We start from the raw sequence: 20,716 nt of genomic DNA on the forward strand, positions 1-20,716 counted from the left end.
GCAGGGCTGAGTATATTTCCAGAATTTGTATTTGGGTGATTTTAACCTGAAAAAACAGAGTTGGCAATATAACTGGTTTGACAGGATTGTAGAAAGTAGAGCTGGGGCCGGAAAAGCTTCACATGATTTCAAAGTAGTAAAATAAAATGTAACGTTTAAAATTTAAAACCAAAACAGGCTGGCCTCACAAAAATACATACAGTGGTACCTCAGGTTAAGTACTTAATTCGTTCCGGAGGTCCGTTCTTAACCTGAAACTGTTCTTAACCTGAAGCACCACTTTAGCTAATGGGGCCTCCTGCTGCCGCCGCACCGCCAGAGCATGATTTCTGTTCTCATCCTGAAGCAAAGTTCTTAACCTGAAGCACTATTTCTGGGTTAGCGGAGTCCGTAACCTGAAGCATATGTAACCTGAAGCATATGTAACCTGAGGTACCACTGTATAATTATTGTATTTGAACAATGTCCACCATTGTTCCCATATGCTTCCACCGACACAACAGGATTTCACCTTCCCTCTACTCCCATGGAAGGCCTGGCTCATGGTGTGTAAGAAAAAGGACCCAGAAGTGGAGACAGCAGGAAAAACCCTGGCCAGCTCCATCGCCCAAGTGTTCTTAGAAGTGAGTGAATTAAGGACCTGGCTTGGTTGTCATGCCAAAAATGGACAGTGGAATTGGCAAGCTGCTCGGACAAAAACCATATTAAACTGCAGTAAGGGAAAATTCCAGAAGAGTCCAATCATGAGTTAACCCTTTGGCTTGCCAAGATTCGGATCAGTGTACCAACTATTCTGGAAAAAAATACACCAAAGAGCCAGGGACACTGGAACCTGGAGTTCAGCCTGGAGCCTGTGGCTGTCCCTCCAGAATGAAACCTCATGGAAATGCTTCAGAAAGTCTCCCCATACCTGCAAATCCTCCCACACATCCTGTGTGACTCATACATGGTGATGAGGCTTGGAGAGACCCTTTGTGATATCACAAAGCCACCTCAGAAAGACCCATCTGGTGGGCAGCAACTCAGCAAGTGAAAATGAAGTGCCCCACCATCTCCAGAAATCCCTCATCCACACCTGAAGCTCTGACAGTTTCTCAGGTGGGTGACTGCATCAGTTCAAGGCATCCTATTCAGGCCCCTGGTCTCCTCCCCTGTCAGTTGCACCCCTGAATTCTCCTACATCCTTGTGAACTTCCTCATAAGGAGATAACATGTCCAGCTTCCACACTGACCCCTGCATGTGGCTACATACCAGGTATCAGGGTATGTTGCTTCCTCACTCTCCTAGCTGCAAACAAGGCTCTTATTCAGCAGCTATGTGCCAGCATTGGAATGCATTCCTAGCCTGACCTAGCAATGCCAAATCTTGAATGGGGAACATTCTGCATGCAACACATGTGCTCTGTCACTGAGCTACATCTTTCTCTCTCTCTCACTGCCCCCCAGATCATATTTCCCCACCCCCAAATGTTGTTCTTTTTCTTCCTGTTGTAGAATTCAGGCTGTTTTCCTTCAAAAGAATCAAAATAATATATTTCAAAATACTATGTGTAATGCTGCTGCCCCAAAGCATGTGGAGGAAAAAGTATAGGGAATAGGAAAACTTCTGAAATGCAGAAAACATTTGTTTACGTCTCTAAAGAAAACAGAGTGAAAGCAAACCAGCAAATAATATATACAACAAGTCTCATGGGTAAAATTTAAACTTAAGTCCATGCTTTAACAAATTAAGAGCTAAATAATTTGCCAGTATTATAGTCCAGGCACATGAAAGCACTTCTGGAAATGAGATATATCTGCGTTTTAACAATTATATTTCCTGCACAGACAAAAAGAGAGAGTGCACAATATATGGTTATATTTTGATGAATGCTACTGTAAATTACTATTAACCCTTCAGGGCCCAAGGAAATGATGTGGTCATTTGTAGCTGAGTCTGCCTGCTTTCTGTCCTTATATCTGGGAAGCAACTGAAGGAGACTGATAAAATTCAGTTTTTCAATAAGAGAATGTCATCAGGGACATCTCTGTGAATAAAAAGAGAGACGCAAAGGTTACCTCGTGTACCCTTGTAGCACAGTACATAGTGCTACATTTGAAACTTTAATTTATTGGGGGGTGGGGGGAAGAATCAAGTGTGGTGGCCAAATGGTTAAATTTTGCTCAGTAATTTTTTCATTTTTGTTAGTCATGAATATATCCAACCATACAGAGGCCATCAAAATCTTGCCACTAGAGACTATAAAGTCTACTTACATAGGGTTCCTGGGATTTTTCATGTTCTTATGGAAAATATCTCTGAAATCCCTGAGCTGAAAATTTTGATCTCATTTGTGGATGTGAGCGATACTGAGAAAGGGTTGAAGAGTGAAGAGAACACTTTTCTCGCATAATTTCATTTGTCAGGAGAATCTTGACGCTGACATTGGAAGAGTGATTTAATTGATTTTAATCATACACCTGAGATTGAGAAATTGAGCCCTCTGTCCTGAAAAATAATTCTAGGCTTCCCTGAGAATGTCTAATTCGCAGCTAATAGTTTCTTTCTCCCCCGCTCCTTGAAGTTTTGTTATGAAGTTTAGGAATGCAGATGAAAGACTGACACAAAGAAATATTTACCACAGCCTCCAGATTAGCAAATCACTCTCACAGCTTCAGTGCATACATACATAATAGAGCTGGAGCAGTGTTTTGGACAGTAAACCCATTAACAATTTATGTTTTGCATATGGGAAATAGACAGCAATATGGTTTTCTGCATTGGGAATCATTCATAATGATTAATATCCTGGGATCAAGGGAGGCTAGTCAGGCGTTCATCAGGGCTGCAAACTGAAGTGGTCTAGTCAGGGCCAGCCCTACCAGTAGGGAGAGGGAGACGGCTGGTTGGGCTATCATGAAAAGGCACCAGATTTTTAATTTTCAATATTATTGTGATTATTATGATGGACAATAAATAATGGCAAGGAAGGTCATTGCGCTGTTTTGTGGAATTTCACAGCTGCCCTGAATGCTTGGCTTCGGGGGTGGGGTGGGGGCACAATTTGTTGCTACACTGTCTTGGGCCTGATAGAAGAAAAGAGGTAACCTTTTCTGTTTGTGAAGATTCAGCTCTGTCACTTTCATCCTGCTCAACTAAATGTTGTACCATTAAAGAATATGAACATGTCTAAACATATACGTTTAAGCTGGATGACTTGCTGAATGGCAAAGAGCCAAAATATTTCACACCTGCCTGACAGGAAAATGACCTTCATGTACTATTATTAACTATGATTCAGGTGGGATTAAGGTCAGCAAGATTCCCCACCACCACCATTCAAGCCAAATGTTCTAATGATGGACGAGGAATAATTAGCATTGCTCTGGAAGATTCCCATACAGGTTTGTGATGTTAAACAAGATATTCAAAATACGCTTCTTTCCCTCCCATGGCCTACAACATTTGCATCAAGGGTTCGAATAAGGAAAGCCCTCCACAATTCTATGATGTCATATTCCAGTATTGCTGAATGCTTTATAGCCTGCACATTTGGTAATAATGGGTGTTTTTGGGGGGGATGGATGGACCGAAAGCTCTATCCAGAACTTGTCTGAGGCCTGGGGCAGGAGTCTTGTTAGAATAAATTTATAAACTCAAACAAAAAAGCAGTCTGTCCCTGGTGGGAGTCTTTGGCCAACTTAGCCCTCTGAGGCCTGGGACCTGACTTTATCATTTCCCTCTACATCTCAGTTTTTCTGCTCCCTCCTGTTCTCCAGAATCTCAGGCCCACTTGTCCTGTGCCTTGAACCCATGCCATCCCAAGGTTGAGAGAATGCTCTAGTGTGAGGATGCTGCATTCTGTAGTAATATCCCCCTTTGGGGCAAGGGGGTTAAGACAGTGGCTGTAGTGATGTGCATGATGTCCATTTTACAAAAACTCTATGAATGTCGCTATCATTTAGGAGAGATCATACCAGGCTGTGGGGACCAGTGCATGCTATGCAACAAGACCAGGGCTTCATTAGATATTAGCGCCATGGAAGAAATCTGGAATATGTGAAATGATAACAGAGAAAAGTGCCTTGTAGCAATTGCAGAGTGCCGTTCCTTCAAAAGCAGATTGCACACATCTGTGAGAATTTCTAGGGTAGGAGCTGAGAATCCAGGCAGGTTTGAAATCTGCTAGCTCTCATTTTAGAGATTAAGCATTGCATGAGATTAACTGCAATTTTGATTTTTTTTCTAGTTAAAAATAATGTTAGAAGATGGAATCTACACACACACACTAAAATGTGCTGACTTTTAACACGAGCTAATCGATGCAACCATTGCAACAGATGTAAATTAGCTAGTGGCAGCATTATGGTGTATGCATCCATCCATACAAGTGGATCTAGGGCATGCAGATGTGACCAAGATGCTTAAATGTCACGTGACTAGTAGTCCTGTGAAATAATTTCCGTTTGTTGCTGTTTTGCATGCTCCTCTATTGCAAAACAAGCAAGGCAGAGCTGAAAGGATTACACTGGTCAACAACAAATTTGTTGTCTGTGTTTTTTCAGTTGATTTAGGATGAATCTGATGCGCTGAATCCAAAAATCACATTGGTTTTACTCAATCAGGTCAAGTTTTTGAGCTATGGCCGCATATCTTTTTTTACGTTTTTGTTCACATGTACGCTTGTGTGGAGCATTTTAGAAGAAGTTGGTGGGGGTAAAATGCCATGTCGAATAATTGTTTTGATTGGAAATGATTGTTTTAATGACAAGAAGTATTCAGGTCCGATAGTTCTGGGTGATTATGTTGAAAAGGGATCAGTCTGAAGTCATAAAACCTCAAAATCTTCCATAAATTGGTGCGGCAAAGCATAAAGTTGGGGGATCAAAACTAAGTTAATGGGGCAGAAACTACGCAGAACTTGTCAACAACATGCTGACTGCTTTCAGAAACCTGGGCTGCAACATGAGCGTCAAGATGCACTACCTATTTTCACATATGGACCGGTTTCCTGAGAACCTGGGTTCAGTGAGTGACGAGCAGGGGGAGAGAGATTCCATCAGGACATGAAAGAGATGCAGACCAGGCATCAGGGTCGCTGGGACGCAGTCATGATGGCTGACTACTGTTGGACTCTGAAGAGAGACCTCCCTGCCGCTGAGCATTCCAGGAGTTCCAAGAAACGGAAGTTCAAGCCCTGAAGTTTGAAAAATGGTGAAGCAACATGCATTTTACATGTACTTACCTTTATCAATGCCCACCATTCAGTTTACAGTAAACCTGACCTGATGGAGAGAAACGGATGCCATTTCCTGATTCAGCAGTGCAAAAACACCCTAAATCAGTTGTAGAAATCTAGACAACATTCAAAAAGTAAAAAATTGTTGCCCAGTGAATTATCCTGAAAGGCTTGCATGTGTCAGGTCTACAATGAACATGTTCTGAGTCTTCCATCTGAGCATGCATTCAGTGACCGGCCCAGCATAGTTGCAGAATGGTCCTGTTTATAAGCAATGGTAAATCCTTGCCAGCACAAAGCTGTCCCATTCTTAATAGCTTTAGAGATGCAATGTGAGCCTTTAAGGGCATGGCTAGTGGTCATTCTCCCCTCTCCCCTCCGTGTTCTCATATGCTGCCCTACCCTCTTTGTGGGCTTTCTGGCTTTTCTGAAGCAGCAACATGTGGGGTTGCAGCTGAATTGGTGGAGGCATTGGGACTCACATCAGAGATCACCAGTAACTGATGAGGGTGCTATCTTAATTTAACAACCATAAACCACTGAGAAAACCCTTCTATAATATTTAGCAAATGTCATAAAGTTAGTTAGTAATTAGAATAACCCAGATGGCATTTCCTCTGAGTTTCCTCTTAAAGTACTTCGTTCTGGGGGGAAAGGTACCATCTATTTCACCACAGTCATCTGTATTTCATATTGCAATCATTCATTTTTGCTAACTTGTTAAATCTAGCATCCTACAGTATGAAATGGAAGAAGAAAGAAACGCAATTTGGGTGTTTGACTGGGGAAAGGTCTTACGCACAGTGCACAAATTTGCACAGACTGATTGAACCCAAATGCTTGTATAATAATCAGACAATGTTTGTAGAGTGATTTGAAGGTGAAACATAGTGTGTGGAACATTATTCATTATTATTATTTTATTTTATTATAATATAAAGGGTCATTGTGCAAAGAAGCACAACAATCTTTATGATGCCCATTCATTTTGCTGACTTTTTTGTCATTATCCTCCTTTGGTGATTAAGTGTCATTTGTCTTATAATTTTAATGTTATCTTTAACACACATAATAAAGTTTACATAATTATAGCCTATTAATATAATTTGCATGCATGTTACCCGGAAGGCGAAGAAAATGTTTCATCACCAGGCATGTAATTTGCCTTCTTTAACTATTTTTTTTTATCATCTTCATCAATAAATTGGCAGCCTTAATAAATGAAGATAACCTCACTAAATTCTCTTTGGATTCTTTTCAAGGATTCTGAGACATAGAGAATGTGGCTATGAAATACAGTAGGTGTTAAAAAACTGTCTCTTCTGCATAAAGTTTAAAATTTTCATACTTTTGCCATTGTAGAGTGTCAGCCAAAGCAAAAACAATGGCCACTTTTTTGGGGAGGGAGACACAGGACTTTCATTGCAAAGCTACTATAAGACTTTGACTTTTAAATAATGTACAGGCTGGACTCAGAGAAACAGGAATCAGCTTAAGGTTCAAAAGATAGGTTCAAAATATTACACCATGTTTTGCAAAAGTGTTAATGTGTCCCTCCACCCCCTTCCCCTTTCTTGGTAAATGGCAAACGTTTACAACCCAACTAAAACAGTGCCAGGAGAAATCCTGTGTTTGCTCTTTGGAAGATATTCAATAAATTATAGTGAGCTGCAAATGTCATTGGATAGGGAATGGAAAGAGCTTTACCTTTAAGTCTTTAAGTAAAGACTTGCAGCTGGTGCAGCCGCTCAGTAATCCCTAATGATAAGCTCCTTTTAATGCGAGGGTGAGGCAGTTTTCACATGGATACTACTGCATTAACCTTACCCTAGGTATGGTGCAGGTGAAAAGCAGCCGTGTACTCAGCAGCTTTTCCTACCCCTGCTTTATTCCCCTAATGCATCTCAAGCCTCCTGTAAAAGATCCCCTTATACCAAGGCAAAAAGATTGCAGTTCAAGCCTATTATCAACAAAAACCTGCCAAAGGGGCTACATTGTCAGACTTTATGGTGGTACTAACTATTCTGTTGTTCTCAGGAGACCAAACTTAGACCATTAAATCCCCTTCATTTGTGATATCAGTGACCTGGACGGCAGACATAGGTCTTTTGATGTAAAAATGCTACTGCAGGAATCAATGGTACCATCTAGTTTCCCCTTAACGTATATCATAAAAGTGTAATGGTGCTCTTCCAAAGAAAAAGTGACACTCCTCTTGTATAATACAATTATACGAGGATGATGTTTTCCGGGGAGTTTATTTGATATTATGATGTGCAGAGCCTTTGCCCATTAAAATAAACTATGAAGCTGACTTCACTCTATTACTTTCAGTAGGCTAAGTGTATTGTCTCTAGTAGAGTATAGATAATTTTCATGCAACAGGGAGCTATTTCCATATCCCCTTCATGTAACAGATGAGCTTATAAATAGGCTTGGATTTACTCAAAAACCAACAAATGCACTGTCTACAGACACATTTAAGACAAAGGCTGTTTTCCAAATGGCCTTCTTTGATATGGAGGTTCCCATGAAATGCTTAGTTGAGTTGACGGATTCCCACTATTTATAGTAAATGTGCCACATATTGAAAAATTGCATTGCTTTTTTTTTTCCTCCCTGGAAGATTGCCCCCCCTGCCACACACACATCATTTCTATCAGAAGACCCTTCATATGTACCCAGAAATCCTCAGAGCTAAAGCTATTAGTAAACAACACACAGTGATAGCTCACTAGCAAACAGCGAACAGGTTTACAATTAATGAAATTGCTGGAACAGAATAAACAGAAGAGGTAACTATGGTTGCACGTTCATGGTTTAGCACAGACAGCAACTCTGCTTGGATGATGCATTCTGCAATGATAACCTCCTGAAGCAAAACATTATATATATAAAAAAACACACCCCAGCACCACCACCACAGTAACAACAAAATGAAAAATGATGCGATGCTCTGATGTTCCAGTGTTTGCCAGAGGCTCATGCATTCAGACTAAAACACTTAGAGGGGAAAGTGCGAAAACTAGTTTTATTGCTCTCCTATGCAGGGTTTAGAGAGTAATTTTTAAATGGTTCCATTTTATACTGTAGGGGCAAAATTAAAGCAGTCATAAGTCTCATTGCAGTCTTCATTTTCTCCTTTGCTCCCTTCATGCAAGTAACTTGAGACTTCTGAATCCATTAGGGAGGGCAATACCTACAGCAACATTCACCTCTCTAGAGGGGAGGGATGTATATTTTTCTTTGCCAGCTTTTCCCTTTCTCTCTCTTCTAGTTCAAGACCCATCTGTAATAGTGGCAATAGCTTTTAGCCTAGGACTGGTAAGGCTCAGGTTATTCATGGGATGAGCCATAATACAGTGAGCCATAGGGTGAGGTGGAAGACTTTTGGCTTATCAGTGTGCAACACAATAGCCCAAAAGGGAAATCACAGCCCTTGGCTTTAATACTTTTTCTAGGCATCCACCTCTTTTGCATGGTTTGGAAACAGAATCCCATCTCTTTTTAGCCATGTGGCCTATTTGTACATTTGCACATCCAGTGCAGCTGATTCATACATGGTACTCAGTTTCTGCACATGGAGTTGGAATGCACCAGCTATATCATAGCAGCTGCAGCTGCACATAACACTAAGCCATAGTTTGTGTAACAAACAATGAGTTGTCTCATAGACAAGGCTTGTTTCTCCAAAGCTTGATTTCTTTTCCAATTGCTCTTGCCTTGTGCTTCTGTAGCTTAAAATGAACATAAGTGGTGGAATGGCCAAACAAACCATGGGTTAAGCAAGACTGTTGGGTTCAGACATAATGCTGAGCCATTACTAAAACAAGCCATAATTCATAAATCAACACTAAACCATGACTTCAAATTGTGATTTATGCTCCCCCCCCAAAAAAATCACATTCTGCAGGGCATGGTTCACTCATTCAAACTAACAATAGTTAGGATAAACAAACCGTGACCTAGCATTATGTGTGAACCAGGCAACTGTGTATTTCAAATTCCTCAGGGAATACTTATTGGGCTATATGATTTTCTAAATGTGAAAATGACCCTTGGCTTCTGTGCCTCCTGTTCTTCCCAATGGCTTCTAGTTTCCTAAATCCCCATAACTTATTTTTAGGTAAATCATCCCTGTGTGCTCCAGCTATCCCTTTACCACCATATCATTTATCTCCAAGTTATAAAGAAATTAAATCCTAAAACAAAAAACAAAAAACAAAACAAAAACCCTTGATATTTGCAGCTGGAATACATTAACTATACAAAGCACAATTCTACAGATTGTGTAACTGGATAATCAGACCACCAAATTTTCATTTCCTGGTTGCTTAATGTCATTTTTTTAAAAAAAATGTACAGCAATAAAAAATGCAAGCTTTCTTAGAGTGACAAAAAGGGATTATTCCAAGTTAAAATATTAGAAAACCATACATTGGAGGCAACCTGTGCCAGATTTCAAAGCAGCATGTTCACTTGTTCCTTCAACCTTGGTATTATTGCTTCTAATAATGGCCCAAAGGTTGTGGCCACTGTACCATCAAGAATAGGAAAATTTGTTCAGTTGGCATGTTTTGCAGTCTCTTAAACTGATTGTTCATGATTTCTTAGGTAAACACTAGGCTATAAAAAGCACAAGCTCTGAAGAAGCAAAGTGCCATGTATTATTATTATTTAACCATAAGAAATCAAAGCCTCTGGCCACTTCACTTCCTTTACAGCTCATAACACCTTCTACAGAAGTTTCAGAAGCTAAAAGACTGACTCCACACCAGATCAGACCAGAGATACAGTAAAATAAGTCAAGGAAAATTCCCACCTATATATGGCTGAATGACTCCTTGAGCAATAAAATGTCATTAGTGACTATAAAATGCTACAGGGGGATGATGGAGGGCACTCTGAATTTGGCTTTCTACCAGTAAAGTCGGTACTGAGAACTCATGTGCCAATTTGCAGTCCCGCTGACTCTCTTTCTATAGCTATTTCATTTCTCAGTCATTGCCATAGTAATTTGATGCTCAATTTTTCCCCTTCCTGCATCAGTGCCACATATTTCACCTTGATACAATGATGACTGTTCCCCCTTCTCGTCCTTTTGTTAGCCTCTACTACTGTTTAACACGAGGGATTGCTGGCTTAGAGAAAACTTAAAAAGGGATGGAACCCTCAAAGGAACCTTAAGTTGCAATAACCCTCATCGTCATAGCAATGAAAAAGCTACCATTGACAGAAGTGGAGCGAAATTGTCCTCACAATGGTATGCACAGCAACTTATACATCTCTTTCCACCTCTTCTATTATCCCGTTAATTTTTGTTTCTGAAGTTTTTCACCATTTTATTAATGAGTCATGGTTCACCTAAGGAACGAGTTGTAACGCTTATGGAAAGAACTTCCCAGATTCAAAACTATTATCTTCCCAAATTCAGGTAACTTATGCCGATAGCATTAGAGGATAATATGAGGAGCACAACAAATCATGACTTTGACCTTCTGCCTTGCAGCATCCGTCTTCGTGCCATAAACTGTGTTTCTCCTCTACCAGCTTGAAACAAGCATGCAGAGACAATTAGTAACACTGCTGTTCCTGAAATTAGGCAGTAATGGAAATAATGTCTGAGTACTGTGATTCTAGGAAAATACAAAATATTACTTTGAACATTCTGACAACAACAACAACAACAACAACAACAACAACAACAACAATAAATTATTTCTACCCCGCCCATCTGGCTGGATTTCCCCAGCCACTCTGGGCGGCTTCCAACAAAAGATTAAAAATACATTAAAACATCAGTCATTAAAAACTTCCCTAAACAGGGCTGCCTCCAGATGACTTCTAAATGTCAGATAGTTGTTTATTTCTTTGATATCTGAAGGGAGGGCATTCCACAGGGCGGACACCACTACCGCGAAGGCCCTCTGCTAAAATCCTTAGTGTTTTGGCTGAACCTGTCACAGAACCATCAAGGAAATGTCTGAAATTCTCATGCTGTATCAATGATCATTGGTGTTCTCACAGTATTTTAGAGTTTTAACATATTTGGCAGCACAATGACCTGTGCAATACAAAGCAATTGTGCCATAGACTTCACCGCTTAGAAATTCTGAACATTAAGCAGTATACAAATTTCTGAATAAAACTGGTGAAATAGTCATGCTAAACACCCCCAACAGTATGTACTTCAGAGTGCTGTGAAAGTTCAATCAAATACTCATGCATAACCATTTGCTTTAGTTTCTTAAATTCTACACATGCACGAAATATGGATGCACAGGAAATCCCTCTGCATATTACTGGATCTGCCAAATGTGTTGTTGACTCCAAAATTCTAGAGGAAATCAATTTCCAAGTGCCAGACTAACCAGGAACAGTTTTCTCAGAGGGAATTCAAAGCAATACTAGAGGCAGTCTCATATACATATTCTTACACAAAGAGCTAAGATGGGAGTACCTTGTCATTGTGGTCCTTATGATGGTCAATACGCCAGTGTTATAGTTTCTTACAACTGAGCAGTGTAGTGGAGTCACTAATTTTGTTCTTATTGTATAGTATACTAAGCACGATAATCAATCCAGCCCTAGCAAGGGGCATAAACTCATATTTCTAGTTGCTGGGGATTTAAAAAGTGCTTCCGCTTTTTCTTCTTTTTTTTAAAAAAGAAATCTATGCATTCCAACAAAGGAGACTATGTTGACTTAGTTCTTCATTGTTTTCTTGTCAGAATCTGTTTTCCTCAATTAATGGCTCAAAATGCTTCTGATCTTAAAATGTGGATAAAATTATGCCAACCCTGTCTGCTCTTTTACAGGCAATTTGACAGCTCTGGTTCTTGCCAGTGTTCTATTTTTCTCTGCTATCTTATTCCTTCCAAATGCTATCTGGCAGTATGTTACTAAGAAATTAGCCTGCCTCCCTACCTCTGATTGCCCAGATGGACATCTTAGAAAGCTAGAGAAAAGCAACTTGACAACTGGAAACCAGCCAGTTCTCAGGAAAGATGCATTGCATTGAGCATAAGGGACCAAAATGTTAAAGAATTAAAGTAACAGAAGGTGTCAATGCTGAAAGAGTACTGATTAACAAGGTGGCGAGTTCAAGGGGAACTATTAGTATTTTACACATTTAGTATGTTATATACTAAAGCCTCTCATGTGCTCCACTAGCAGTAAGATGCATTAGACTCAGAAGAGAATGGGAAGTAGAAGCAAGAGCACCAGTGGCACTGGTTATTTCTCCCCAAAACAGCAATAAATTGCTCACTTTCCAATTACATATTTGAATTTGGACTGATGGCTTTTCAGCAATATAATGGTAGGCAAGTTTTGGGGTTTGATTTTTAAAGAGGTAGTGCACTCAGTATTCTCAAACTGTTTTTTGGGTTCAACCCCTAAAATTCTGTGTTGCTGATCCTCTGAAAGCCCACACAAGCTAAGCTGCGTAATGGTTGACTACAGAACAGGTTAAAATCTAGCCCTCCTAGCTCCAGCAATACAAATCAACCCACAAACCACTAGAGTCAATGCAAAAGTAGGTACGGACCAATTATTTGAGGTGTTTGTACTAAGAATTGGAATTACAATTTCCTGGGTGCTCAAGAGGAAAAGTGCATCTATCTCAGCATCACAGAAGCTATTGAGCTGCTCCTGTGTGGCACACCTGTATCAAAAGTTGCTTTGGAGGGTGTTGGGCACAGGGCTTCCAATGTTCCTCTGCAAATGAGACTGCTAAGGTTCTTCCACTTCTCTTATACTCCCTCTTCTACATGCTGTGGTCAGCATAACTCTAGTTTTGCTCAAGAGTAGGAAAGGGAAGACGCATCAGCTCACCTCTCTACTCCTCTACCTCCTGCTAAGCAGCAGTGACCCAAATCACTAGAGGTTAGCTGTGCAGCAGTGACTTAGCCCACCATTTACTACTGGGAACAGTCACAACCTTGTGTGGTGCCTTGGAACGTCTAAAGTTATATAAACACATCCCTGCCGCAGCACTTGGCAGCCCCTATCTACAAGTGAGCCAGTCATCAGAACAAACCATTTCTGGTACTGGTGCTCTGGCAAAACAAACCTCTTTTTGCAACCCTGCATCTCAAACAGTCCCTTAGGGTTGGACTCTCTTTCCCATTAACTTCAGTGCAATGAAAATAGTTTGTTTTTAAATGCACTTTGATGTACAGAAGTCATGCTATGTTGGGTATGGTGAAATAAATTGCGCATCGCTCAATTACATCCCTCACACCCCAAATAAACCTATGTGCGAATATGACTCCATTTGCCCTGAGTGAACGTCACAATTTCCACTAATGCAGAAGAGTCAACACTTCCTTGAGTGGGCAACTAGCCTTAAATTTATTTAATCTCAGATATACACAATAACTTAGATTGCCAATAACTGGGACAGACCATCCCACCCTAATCCAAATTTTTTTTAAATAGATTGTGTCAACAATCCCAGAACTGTTGAGTCCCTTGGGAGCGAGTAACAATACACAGTGCTCCAATACCTGAGCATTGTGTATTAGTGCATAGTGTGAAATAATAATAATTTTCAATATGGCAAACACAAAACATGGGCTATGAATTCCAGTGCTAAGATCTGGTGGTGACATAAGCTGAGACTCAGAACAAAAATCCATCTAAATTGTTCTGAATTTAAACACTGGTTTTCATCCTTTTGGGACAATTTATGCTTTAGGCAGAGCTTTTCTACAAGGTTTCATACTGCATGTGTGCATATTATACCTCCAAATTGCCTCCAAGCTGACAATCTTTTCTGGTGCATTATGACTTTGCTGCCGAAGATCTACCTAGCCAAATTAAAAATAATCCCTAAAGAAAAAGAAAAGGAGGGGGACTTTCAACATGGCCTATTGTGAGGCACCTTTGACCTTGCAGAAAATATTCAAATCTTTAAGCAAGACTGCCAGTGGTAGCTCAAGCCCTGTACAAACACCCTGCATCTTGATTGATAAATATGCTATGTTTACCCTGTGATTACTGTATAGTATTTTATGTTCTTGCTAATTTATTTGGAACTCTTAACCTGTTAGGTTATAAATTCAGCAGCATTTGATAATGAACCATGTTGAAATAAATCAGCATCTGGGGAGGGGGTGCGGTGCGGCAGAATATCCTAAGGAACTCTGCAAAAGAAAAATCACTTCATAGATCTCAGTGTATGAAAAGGTATGACAGCTAAGACAGACAGACATATTAACCTTTTATAAATCCTTGGCATCTAATCCCTGTAAGTATTACTTCATACAATTCTTCCATAAAAGAGGCATATATAACATTAAAGCTCCATATCACTAGTAGCTTTATTACTGAAAGCCAACACTTATAGACAGCCTGAGAAGTCTGGGAGGCAGAGAAGACACATCTATGCTCGTTTGTGTATTAGATGGATTTCCTTTGGTGTGGATCATGTTATTTAGATTGCATATCTCCAATTCTGTTTGGAAGCAAATCTGGTGTGTGTGTGTGTTTGCCTCTGTTTCATAGGGCAGCTGGACAGACCTTAGTGGAACATGGGTCTCTATTAAGCTGCTGTTCAGTAGTTTGGTGGTATTCAGACAATATTGAAACATTCCCAAATGAACTTTGCAGGGAGACATTTTCATTCGCTGCCTCCCTCCTCATGCATATTAACAAATGGTATGCAAGGCCTCATTTAATTCACTGATTTTACATTCGGATCACTTTCTCTTTTACAGCTATTTTTACCGGGCTTCATTAATCTTTGTTGAATACAATGGCATACATCTTTAATGCGGCCGCTGTCAAGTCATATTTCAGTAAGAGCTGCAAACTGAATGACAGCAAGCAATATTAATAAATTTAACATAGACTATATCAATTTTTAACAGAATGAATGTGGAAGCTAAATGTATTATTTTTCGTTTAAATCATAGGGTTTATCGCCAGTTAAGTAGCAGCGATTTCAGGAAACTTGTGACGTGCCGTACAAATAGATTTACATCTCATTAATAAGTAAATTAGGCAAATGCCTTTCAAGTTCAGACAAGTACATAAGTGTAATCTCCATATTAAAGGAGTAGTCTTTGATAAACCACGGAGGAATTGCAGCAGCCAACTATGTGACATGTTGCCAGAGCCTGAACTCTTCCACATTCCCACCTTTAATTATACTGGTTCATTACTAAAGAGATAAGTGTCTCTCCAGTTAAGATTCTATAAATGAACACCATGAGGGCACCTCCCAAATCATTTTTGAAGAAACCATGAAAAGGTGATAACGGTTATGAAGGGGGGGGGACGACGACGAATTATCACCTGCTCTCTTTCTTCCTTCTCTGTAATAACATTAAAACATTAAGATGAATTCTTTTCTTTAAAAAAAAAATCTCAAAAAGGAATTGTCCATTCAGTAGCCTATTTTGTTTAAAGGTTGCTGAAAAGGTTGCGGAAAGGGGGGTGGGGTGGCGCGAGAAGAAAACATTTGCGATTAAAAAAGAAAAGAAAAGGAAATTCTTCCATAAATCCCAACAGAGATAATTTGCTGCAAAATTTAAACCCAGTGAGAACTTGTCTGTCTGTGTTAAATAAAAAAAAGTTACGGTTGGTAGGAGACATGTTTTTGCAGTAGCTTTAGCGATTATAGGAAATTACATGCAAAGCCAGAGTTCTGATCCTAAGTTAATTTATAATTGGAAAAAACTTATTAATTAGCTATGGCATTCTAATTAAGAATTAGAATTAGAGGAGTGTGTGTTAAAAAGCCAGTCAATACCCAACTGTCAGTATATTTTTTTTATTAAAAAAACCCCTTTCGACAGCTCTCAGTCCACTTCCCCCCCTTATTTTTTATATTCATATATATATATGTATGTATGTATGTATGTATGTATGTATGTATGTATATGTGCTAGTGGGAACTATGTTTTCTAGAATATAGATAGCCAAAGAAATATGGTTAACAGGGATATATATTTAACTCACAATGCACACCATTTCAAATATGGAGTGCATACTTTTGACATTCAGAGCTTAGCTTGCATCTTTAACAAATGCACATAAGGTCCTTTTGTGAATGTACAGGGAGGCTCCCAAATATGATCAGCACTGAACACACCAGACACCTTCCGAGAGGCATTTATTTCATGCATATGCAGAATATACAAAGATATGTAAGCACCAAGACAAAGGGGGATGATTCTACTCTTGCTGCCTCAGATGGGGCAGGGTTAGACTGGTGTGCATCAATAGTTGTACTGTATGCATATCAGCAGTGCACAGTGATGTGTACTGAAAGGCAGATGTGGAAAATTTCCCCCCTTTTTAATCCCCTCCTCCCTGATAAAAAAAACCCTCTTCCTATAAGCTGGCCGCAATGCTCCCTTAAAAACGCCATTGTGTCTCCTGATACTTACTTTCACAGTGCTAGAATATTTGAAAGGAAATTAAACATTAAAGTAGATAAGTTACACACATACACACACACACACACTCGCTCTGTTATGCAGTTTGTGTAAGGAAAAAATACCCCATTTGAGACATATGCTTTAATCCGAAACATACTGTTTTCTTAAATGAGAGAGAAATCAGTCGGGACTCATTTTTCATATTAAATATCATTATGTTAAAAATAATTGTTAAAAATATAAGCAGAATTCTAAAAAGATATCTTGACAAGCTATTCCTTCCCACCCCCTCCTCAACCAAGTACTTTTTAGAAACTCACACCTGCATATTCCTCACTCTGAGTTTATTTTCAGGGTAATTCACACATAACAAGAAACCCTGGTTTGGCATGAAGTGAATAGCAGTTCTGTCTGTCCAGCTGCCTGTCTATCTTGTTCGTTTGTTTGTTTCATTGCATCTATATCTCACATTTACTCTAAGGAGCACAAGGTGGTTTGTATGGCTTTTCCTCCCCCAATTCATCCTCTCAACAACTCTGTAAGGTAGGTTATGCTAAGAGATAATGATTGGCCCAAGTCCACCTAGTGAGTTTCCTGGTAAAGGGGCAATTAGAACCCTAATCTCCCAGGTGCTAAGCCACCACTGTAGCCACTATACCACACTGGTATGATGTCATGTGTCGCAAAAGAAAAATAGGAAATAACATATTTAAATAGCCCACAACTAATTTAATTAATAGTTTTGTTTTGTTTTTTTAAATGCTTCCAGTTACCCCAATCATTAAAACATAGTAACAACCCCCCCAAAAAAAAATTTTGACAAAATAACAATTGCTATTTGGCATCTAAGTAGGCAAACCAGTGTCTGCCTACAGTCACAGGTTAAGTCAGGTATCAGTGCTGCTTCAGATTACATCTGTACTTAATTAGTGTGTGGCATAGCTAAGTGAAATGCTGATTCAAACTGCTGTTGTCCTATATGCTCAACATGTGAATGAATGGCCCCTACCCCTGTCTTCTGTCTGGAGAGTGAAGGATCAGAAGCAAACTTTCCCCTTCATTCTGCTCTCTTTCCATCAACAGCTGCATGGTGGTATTTGAATACATGCATCCCAGCCCAAAGTGCTCCAGAGATACATTGTGCACATGAGATCGAGTGCAAACGTAGGTCGGCTTTCTTATTCACTTCATCCCTGAATACATCATTGTTGCATGTGCAAAGCCTGTTGCTAAAGTTCAAGTGCATTAGACAATCTTTACTTGTGTGAGAAGTATGTGTGCATAGCATAATTCCTGTGTGTACACTGAGGACTCGGATTAAATTCTGGGATTTTAGGGGGAGGGCGTTTTAGCCATTTCTGCAAATCTTTAATGAAATAATAATTACATGTCAAAACAATGCAGATAGATACTGGTTCTTCCTAGGAAGATAAATAGATCTAGTCACTGCATTCAGTTAAAGGGCTTGGAAGTTTTCAGAAGCAATTGCCCGAACTGATGTGATCTCATAGAATGTGCACAAACATCTCAACTGCTTAAAGAAACAACAAGGCCAGTATTTTTCTGCAAGGGAACAGAGAGACCAGTTTGTCTGAGATTAAAACTTTACATAAATTGTAGGGAGAGGAGGAGCTATTGGGGAGGTTGGGGTTAGCAATTTAAACCAGGAGATAGAGTAGCAAATGTAAAAACGGGAAGCTAAGAGAAGGAAAAAAATGGAAGAAGAGGAGAGCTGAAGAAAATGACATAGAAGGCAGAAAACTGAGAAAATCAAGTTGGGCAAGCAATGGAATGTGGAATATATTTATTATGGCTGGAAAACAGTTCAAGAGGCTAGCTGAAAGTGTCATGAGAGAATAAGAGGGGGATTGAGAAAGAGGGATTTGAGAAACTGTGCTGATAGTGGTAAAGAATGGAGTGAGCTGGAAGAAATTGGGAAAGTGGCAAAGCCTTATTTATTGCCATGGATGTGAAGTATTGGCAGGAAGGGAAAGAATTCTGGAAACGAGGGTACAGTGAGACCAGAGTAACAGGTCCATATGATTTTCAGAAATACACGAACATACATACAATGATACATCAACTCTAAGACAGCAGCAAGGGCCAAGGCAGAGTTTGATTTAAACTAACTAGACAATTATTTTATTGCAAGCTTCTACTATATGTAATACAATTCAATATGAAACACTTCTTGCCTTGCAGAACCCTCTTATACTGACGGCGCAACTAACTCATGCAATTGGTCCTTCTAGTGCTATTGATCTGGTGAAGGCAACTGCTGACAGAGGAAGGTTGGGGGTAGTGATGGGAGAATCAGTCAGTTCCATTTTCTCTCCATTTCTCATTTTTCCAATCTTAAATTCAGTTGGAATTTTTTTATATATCAAAAAGTCCTCATGAAAATTGATCAGGATTTTAGAGAGAAATTCTCATTCTATATGTCCGTATGCAATTTTGCCTAATATACACATATAATGCATTTTTGTATGCTATTTATGCACACTTTGCCCCAGTATATACACTTTTGTAGACATTTCTTGGCTGGAGAACTGCATTGCAAAATTTGGAGAAGTGCAGATTTTGAAGAATGGGTGTGTTTCAGGTCATGTATTGTTTTGGGAAGTGTGAACATTAAATGCAAACGGAATGAAATTTATCTCCCATCCCTAGTTGGGGGACCTCCCAGAACCAATTTTCATGGGGTGCTGGGTGTTATGGTGTTTGTGTGAATTGACAATAATTGCTTCTCTCTTTCTTTGTTAACAGATGTCTTTGGCTGGATCAAAAAACCTTCGGTTTGTGCAAGGGCACCAGTTGGATATAGCTGGAGGAGTGGAGCCACAGCCCAGGAGTGCCCCAAAGATTTCAAAATACGTTCTGATACATCTTTCACCTATCAAAACTTTTTTGCGGCTGCAGTATCTAAGACCTATGTTCTATGAATTTTGCAGAAACATAGTAAGTACAGTGGTACCTTGAGTTACAAACGCCTCAGGTTACAAATGCTTCAGACTCTGCTAAAGAGTCTGGAAGAGTTACCTCGAGTTGAGAACTTTGCCCCAGGATGAGAATGGAAATTGCGTGCTGGCGGCGCAGCAGAAGCAAAAGGCCCCATTAGCAAAAGCACGCCTCTAGTTAAGAACAGTTTCAGGTTAAGAACGGACCTCCGGAATGAATTAAGTTCATAACTAGAGGTACCACTGTACATGGTTACATCTCTGATATCCTAATAGCCACAAACAGGAAGTACTTGATTGCCCTGTGCAGTTCCTGAACTAGGCTCAGGACAAGATATGCTGCACAGAGGACAAAGAAGGAACAGTTACTTAAACACATCCATTTTCATGAGGTCAGTGGTGAAAGCAAGGCAAATCAGGCTGGAGTTGGCTCATTTGAGTATGATACAGGAGCCACAGTCATAGTTCAGCTTCCTGATCTTGATATAAACTAGGAAAACTAAAGGAACAATCCCACCCCCACAAGGATTTAGTGCTGATAGGTCCTAGGCATATGAGATAGGACAAGGGACTAGAGACCAACACCCAAAAAATCATCATCAATCTTTTCTGACTCAGGATCAACTCATGTTCCACTTTTTAAAACTTTTTGTGCCTGAGTTGAAATACTAAAATGGCAGGCAGCTCTCTCTCAGTGCTACAGTTGCTATGAATTAGCTTCTCCATGGCAATCCTCACTTCCTACAATAAGATTGTCCAGTAGAACTCACCATGTGAATAGAAAGGACTATGTCATGTCTGCTTATGTGGTCACTAGATTCTACAAGGGAGGCAGGGAGATATTTGTAACACTTAGACCATCGTCTTAGTTGCCGATATGATAATATTGCCAATAATAATAATAATGCAACACTCACAAATGCACACCTCTACATATTTTTAAAAGACTGGAATGTTAACATAAGGTGAAGAGCAGATGCAGTCCCAGTATTATCTATGCCAGTTTTTGCAAGATGTTCAGTATGTCCTTCAAAGATCATCAGTAACACCATTCACCAATGTTAATTAATTATATCCTTTCATTAAAAAGATGAATTAGATTGAGTCTAATCAATATATTTAATGAAACGTCATTCATTTAAAAACCATC

The 20,716-nt window shown here is 39.6% G+C and overlaps 2 protein-coding genes across 12 annotated transcripts in view; one reads left to right on the forward strand and one right to left on the reverse strand.

The window, feature by feature from the left end:
• LOC308477988 (uncharacterized protein) overlaps positions 1–20,716 on the reverse strand; it is a 256,849-nt gene that overhangs the window by 99,222 nt on the left and 136,911 nt on the right. For 3 of the 6 annotated variants that reach the window (XR_013986778.1, XR_013986779.1, XR_013986780.1), the window contains exon 3: positions 1,907–2,027. The exons of the other annotated variants lie outside the window; for them this stretch is intronic. The gene's annotated coding sequence lies outside the window, so the exon portion shown is untranslated. Of the gene's footprint in view, positions 1–1,906; positions 2,028–20,716 lie in introns of those variants that run through there. 6 annotated transcript variants of the gene reach the window in all.
• Positions 1,001–20,716, forward strand: part of LOC308477990 (uncharacterized protein) — a 23,872-nt gene continuing 4,156 nt past the window's right edge. Inside the window, exons 1-3 of one of the 6 annotated variants that reach the window (XR_013986781.1) lie at positions 1,001–1,141; positions 3,282–3,384; positions 19,376–19,530. Coding sequence is in view for 2 of the 6 variants with exons in the window: in XM_081007235.1 (XP_080863361.1) it covers positions 1,036–1,098; positions 3,282–3,384; positions 19,376–19,551 (342 nt within the window). In the remaining 4 variants the exon portion in view is untranslated. Of the gene's footprint in view, positions 1,142–3,281; positions 3,385–4,929; positions 5,373–19,375; positions 20,389–20,716 lie in introns of those variants that run through there. The other 5 variants (XR_013986783.1, XR_013986784.1, XM_081007235.1 and 2 more) reach the window with 5 other exon arrangements.

This window comes from Podarcis pityusensis, assembly GCF_964106645.2.
Source record: "Podarcis pityusensis genome assembly, chromosome: 5".
In the NCBI taxonomy this organism is placed as follows: domain Eukaryota; kingdom Metazoa; phylum Chordata; class Lepidosauria; order Squamata; family Lacertidae; genus Podarcis; species Podarcis pityusensis.